At 35.8% G+C, this 6,000-nt stretch overlaps 1 protein-coding gene across 4 annotated transcripts in view; it reads left to right on the forward strand.

The window, feature by feature from the left end:
- Positions 1–4,426, forward strand: part of Col28a1 (collagen type XXVIII alpha 1 chain) — a 164,203-nt gene extending 159,777 nt beyond the window's left edge. For 2 of the 4 annotated variants that reach the window (XM_046422560.2, XM_046422562.2), the window contains 3 exons: positions 403–592; positions 2,290–2,462; positions 3,528–4,426. In XM_046422560.2, the coding sequence (XP_046278516.1) occupies positions 403–592; positions 2,290–2,462 (363 nt within the window). In that variant the 3' untranslated portion in view covers positions 3,528–4,426. The other 2 variants (XM_046422561.2, XM_046422563.2) reach the window with 2 other exon arrangements.
- Positions 4,427–6,000: the final 1,574 nt, after the last annotated feature.

The raw sequence follows: 6,000 nt of genomic DNA on the forward strand, positions 1-6,000 counted from the left end.
TGGATAGAAAAGGCTACGAAAACATTAAATTAGTGGTTATTTTCCCTCCTTATAGCAGTGACTAAGAAAAGAATGAAGTTAACCCCCTCCCAACCTCACATCATTCATACCCTGTACACAGAGCTCTCTGGAATGCATCTGTGCTTGGAGGTGGGCAGTGTGTGTGTGTACATAAACACTTACGCAAAGTGGTAGGGAAATTCACAGCCCAGCTATTCAGAGATGTCTGACACAGAGAAGGAGCCTTATTTCCTGAGCTTTTATTTGAAATAGTAAGTATCACAAAGTTGGGGGTACATAGCCATGCGGAATTTTTCCTCAAATGTTCCCAGAAGCAAATTAACTTTTTTATTTGATATTATCATAACCAAAAAAAATATAAATACTTTTGTGTGTGTGTAGTTCAGTGTCCCTGGACCCGAGCATGAGGAGAATGAGCCTCCAGAGCCGACGTGGGCTCATAGCTTGGTTGTTACTTCCTCATCTGAGGCTGTTGCCACTCTTGGGCCATTGCTCAGCACCCTTGAGAGTATGAAAACCAGAACTCCAAGTCCTGGACTGATTTTATACCAGGATAATTTGGTGCACAAAGGTAAGAGACACCTAGCAATCAACTGCGGTACCTACCACATGAGGCAGGCACAGAAAGATGGTCTCTAAAATCTCATTTAAAAAAGAACACTCTGACTCTAACCAGGGAGGACAAAAGATATTTTTTGCTGGGTTATAGATAAGACTTGTAAACTGGCTGACTGTGGAATAAATTTTATTATAAAAGTTTTAAAGCTGTTTATTTTATTTTAAATGTTATTTCAAATTGAATGCCTTTAGAGAAGATTGTGTTCTGTTTGCCATAGTCCAGCTGCTCCCTGTTGTCTTACATGTGGCTTCCATACAAGTAGGCATTTGAGGTTTTGACCTCTTGATTGCACAAGAAAGAGAAAAAAAGATAAAAATTTAGATTTTGATTTATCAACATATTTTCTTTTTGTTTTTTAAATTGGTTTTATTTTTTAAATACATGACAGTGGAATGCATCACAATTCTTATTGCACACCAACATATTTTCTATGGAGTTAATATATATGAAAAATTATATATATGCATATATATATATATATATATATATATATATATATATATGCATTTTTTGTGAAATATGCAAGAAAAACAACATCCCTGTTTAGATTGGCTTGAAAACAAGTTATACAATATACAATATTTAGTTTTTAAGAGCAGAGGTAGAGGAAGTATGTTTCTTCCTATTTGGTCTAAGGAGCCTTTATAAGAGCTGGAGAGAGAACTCATTTGCTACAGAGAAATGAAACTTGTGACTCAAACCAACTCACACAATAAAAGTCACAGGCACAGTTATCCATTTGGTCTTTTAATTAATTTATTTATTGGCTTCTCCCACCTTGGATTAACTTCAGGTAGGAAATGTGAATCAAAGTACTATGGAGAATCACAAAATAGAAAGGGATTTAACATTGTTGGCATGGTGGTATGGTCTTGTAGTCCCAGCTACTCTGTCGGCTGAGGTGGGAGAGTCACTTGAGCCCATGAGTTTGAGGCCACATGGTGAGACTCCATTTCAAAAAAAAAAAAAAATAATAGAAAAGGATTTAGCATATTGAAAGTTCTGTGATTAGAAGAATCTCATTAGTATAATATGACTTTATTGTTATGACTCGCCTTTGCTTTCTTACACTGGGTACATTTCTGAAGTTTATTTGTAAATTGACTTTAGAATGTCATATTTTTAGCATCCTATAAGAGTTGTCCTTTAGAGGAATTGTGATATAAAGAGCCTCTCATTTTCCTGCCTTTGGTGACTTACAGGGTTTTTCTTTTTAGGCACACAGAGTGATACTTTCTATGAATAAACTGAAGGTGTAAGTCATTTTCATTCCAAATATTAACTTGATTTAAAATCAAATCCAAAGTAAATGGAAGAAGTCCTATCTTTCTCATATCAACAAATCCCCACAAAAGTATTAATAAATAAATTCTCACACTTTCAGGGAAATGTGCATTTTTATTGGGGTTTCATAAAGATCAAAAACTTTTGTTTTAAATGAATGAATATGTAGTGGTAGAGTTTCAGGTAGTAGGCAGAATATTTGGGGTTTTTTGGATCCCTTGTTTCACTCATTTAGAATCATATTTTCTTAGTTGGTCTGCTAATGTGTCGAAAGCATATTTTAAAAACATAACTTCATAAAGCTTTTACTTTTCATCCCAGTAAAGAAAAACCTCTAGTAATGCATTATCTTTTTCCCATCCCAGATCCTAGATGTTTGGAAGACTTGAAGCCTGGAAACTGTGTTGATTATGTAGTTCGATGGTATTATGACAAACAGGTCAACTCATGTGCCCGCTTTTGGTATAGTGGCTGCAGTGGCTCAGGAAACAGATTCAACAGTGAAAAGGAATGCCAGGAAATCTGCATTCAAGGATGAGTAAGTAAATTAACCTATCTCTATTGAAAGCCCAGAAAGAATCCAATACAAAGAGGGCACCATTTTGTGTTTTTATAATTTAAAAATGTAATGAAATCCTCACAACAACCTTATGATGGGGGTGGTGATGTTAACTTCTTATATAGATGAGAAAGCTAAGACACTGACAAATTTAATAGCTTGTCAATTGTCAATCAACTAAAAGGTGGTGGAGCTGGGGACTGGAACTCAGGGCTGTATAACTTTGATACACAGGCTCTATCTGCTTCATGACCTGTGATCTGAGTTTGATTCCTGTTAATTCCTGTCATACATATTATGTTAGGTCAAACACCCACCTCTGCCCATGGCCCCACTCCCTCACACCTTCACACCCTTGTCACTAGCAGAAGGTAAGTGGTGGGGAAGGACTTTGGTTAAAATTAGAAGTGATCAGGATTTTTTTTTTCTGTAAGTGGACACAATACCTTTATTTATTTATTTTTATGTGGTGCGGAGGATCAAACCTAGTGCCTCACACGTGAGAGGCAAGTGCTTTACCACTGAGCCACAACCCCAGCCCAGTGATCAGGATATTTTTATGCATGAGTGCTGGTTAGGCATGGATAAGGTGAGGGCAGTGAGATTTTTGCCATACATGCCCCAAAAGTGATAGTACATAGAAATCAATCTGAATTAAGATTACTACAGTGTATTATAAACTGTTACTTCCTGTTTCTCCAACATGTTTGATAAGACCTTCATTGTATGTTTCAGTTAAAAATTTAGACACAGCAACTTTAAAAGTACATGAATGGAATTTTTGATTTGATGGGGATGGAATGAGAAGGCACTTGGCAGCGAAGAACTACTTGAAGCCCACATCTACTTTTGAGCAGGATAATTTAAAGATAGGACTCACACTGAAAAATGAGCCATCGAATTGAAATATGAGTAAATGGAGAGTTCAGTCTGTCATTTTATAATAATTTTGTGACATCAAGTCTGGGAAGACCATTAGTTCTTAGCTGAGCTCAGACAGCATTTGTACGGATCATCTGACAGCATACTTTCTCCTTCTTTCAGACTGTGACTCTCATTCAAGTTCAACAATACAGAAAAGAACTTTCAAGGAAGAAGGAAGTGGAAGAATAGCCATCTTATCAAAAATAATATTATAATTCTGGGATGTAATTAAAATTGTATTATGTAATATTTGATACTACAAAAGAGTCCTTGTAAATTTAAAAACATAATTGGATGAACACCAGTGAACACATCATCACCTAGGGAATGAACCAAACATTACCTACTCTATTGAAGTTTTTCAGTGCCATCTGCCACCACAGCCCCCCATTCTATGCTAGGGACATATTTTGAACATATACAACTGTTGCTACTGGTTTTATAGGTACTTTTACACGTAAAACTATATGTATCTCTAAGCCATGTTTAGTCTTGAATATTTTAGAGCTTTGTAAAAGTGGCAGCAGACTTTAGTCTTCAGCAACTTCCATTCAACTTTATAATTAATCATATATTTTTCCCATATAAAATATATTCCTAACTAACTTATTATTTAGTTTTTTGAGCTTTAGAAAATTGGTGTTATAAATGGATGTGGTGGCATATACCTATAATCCTAATGACTTTGGAAGCTAAGACAGGAAGATTGAAAGTTCAAGAATGGCCTGGACAACTGAGTGAGACCCTGTCTCAAAAATCAATCAAGCAAGCAACAAATTAATGAAGTAATTAATTAATTATATGGGCTGGGGACAGCTCTGTGATAGAGCACTTGCCTAGCATGCTCAAGGCCCTGGATTTGATACGTATCACAAGAAAAAACAAGTATTAAAATTGTGTTATAATATATAGTTCTCCATTGTTTGCTAGACTATTAATTGTTTATATGCATTTATTTCACAGTTGTGTAATGTTTATGTGAATATACCACAATATATTTAACCATTACTTTGGAATGATCAAGTTGTTTCTATCTCCTTTTTTTTCATTATTTTATCAACATTGTCATGAAAGCTTTTATTCATGTCACATCCACATCAGTGTTTTTCTAGTGTATATTGCTTGGTTGCAGGGCATGTGAATATTCAAAACTAGTATATATCATACCAATTTTTCCCCAAAGTGTTTGAACCAATTTATTATAAGTTCCCAAGAGTTATACAGAAGAGTTATCAGAGTGCTTAATTTTGTTAAGTTGAATGAAAATGGTATCTTGTTTTAAGGTAGCATTCTCTGGTGCCATCCTACAATGCCTAGTCAGCATCTGTGCTGCTGTTTCTGAGAAATGCCTATTTATAACTGTGGGAAATTTTTTTTATTGGACTTTTTACCTTATTGAATTCTTGGAGTTTGTTTTTTTTTAATATAGTCTGAGTTTTAATTCTTTGCTTGGATTTGTTTTGCTGACATCTTTAAAGCTTATCTTTTAAGTTTTCTTTCCCTCCCTTCATTTCTTCCTTCCTTCCATTTTTCTGTCTACCTTGATTGTAGAGCAGTGAGATTTACCCATCTCCCCTTTTGCAGTTAACACTTTTTGCTTCTTCTTAATCCCTCTCAGCTTCTCGACCATCTTTCTTGGATGAGAAACTTCTCTAGGACAAAAGTCATTGAGTTCCCATCATTTCTCTAGATTCCCATCTTTATACCTAGTTATTCCTTATTAACTTATTCACTCCTTGATAATTTCTAGATGATATCTTTTCAATTTGTTTAATTTTCTTTAGTTGTCCTTGGCATGAAAGTATGAGCTATATAAATACCTCCCCCCCGCCCCTGGCTAGGGATCTATCCTTACTAGGCAAGTGCTCTACCAATGAACTATAACCCCTAGAATTCTATCAGTTTTGGGTTAGGGCTTCACATGTTTTCTCATTTCCTGGAAACTCATCAATGCATTAAAAAGTATATATTAGCCACCATAGTTTGTTGAAAAGTAGGACACTTCAGGGTATCTAGTCTGTTATTTTAGTGGGAGAAAAAGTATTTTTATTCCTCTTTCAAGCTTTTCATAACTGTACCCCCACAGAAAATTGATATGCAAACATATTATAAGGTCGGTTTGGGTATTTGTCTCTTCTTCTGAAATATCCTTGTTTTTCTTCCGTAACTAGCAAAGTCCTAACACTCCAATGACAACTGGGAGGTTTCTTCCTTTGTGGTTCCTTCTCATCCCTATCTTGCTCAACACCAAGGACCTAAAGTACTTGGTTTATGTCTCCGTTCTGCACATTCTCCACAAGCTGAGCCGCTTTGTACTTTTTTTGAGGCACATCTGCATTAATTTCCTTTTGCTGCTATAACAAAAGACCACAGGTTTGGTATCTTAAACAACAAAAATGTGTTATCTTAAAGTCCTGTACCTCAGAAATCTGTTGCGGGTCTCCATGGTCTAAAATCAAGGTGTATGTAGGGCTGTGTTTCTTCTGGAGGCACTGGAGGAGAATCCATTTTCTTGCCTTTTCCAATGTCTAAAGGCCACCCACATTCCTTGACTGTGGCCTCTTCCTCTGTTTTTAGAACCAGCAACTGCAGG

Source organism: Marmota monax, unplaced genomic scaffold, assembly GCF_021218885.2.
Source record: "Marmota monax isolate L192 unplaced genomic scaffold, Marmota_monax_Labrador192_F-V1.1 WCK01_AAM20220418_F8-fsc00144, whole genome shotgun sequence".
NCBI classification, from domain to species: domain Eukaryota; kingdom Metazoa; phylum Chordata; class Mammalia; order Rodentia; family Sciuridae; genus Marmota; species Marmota monax.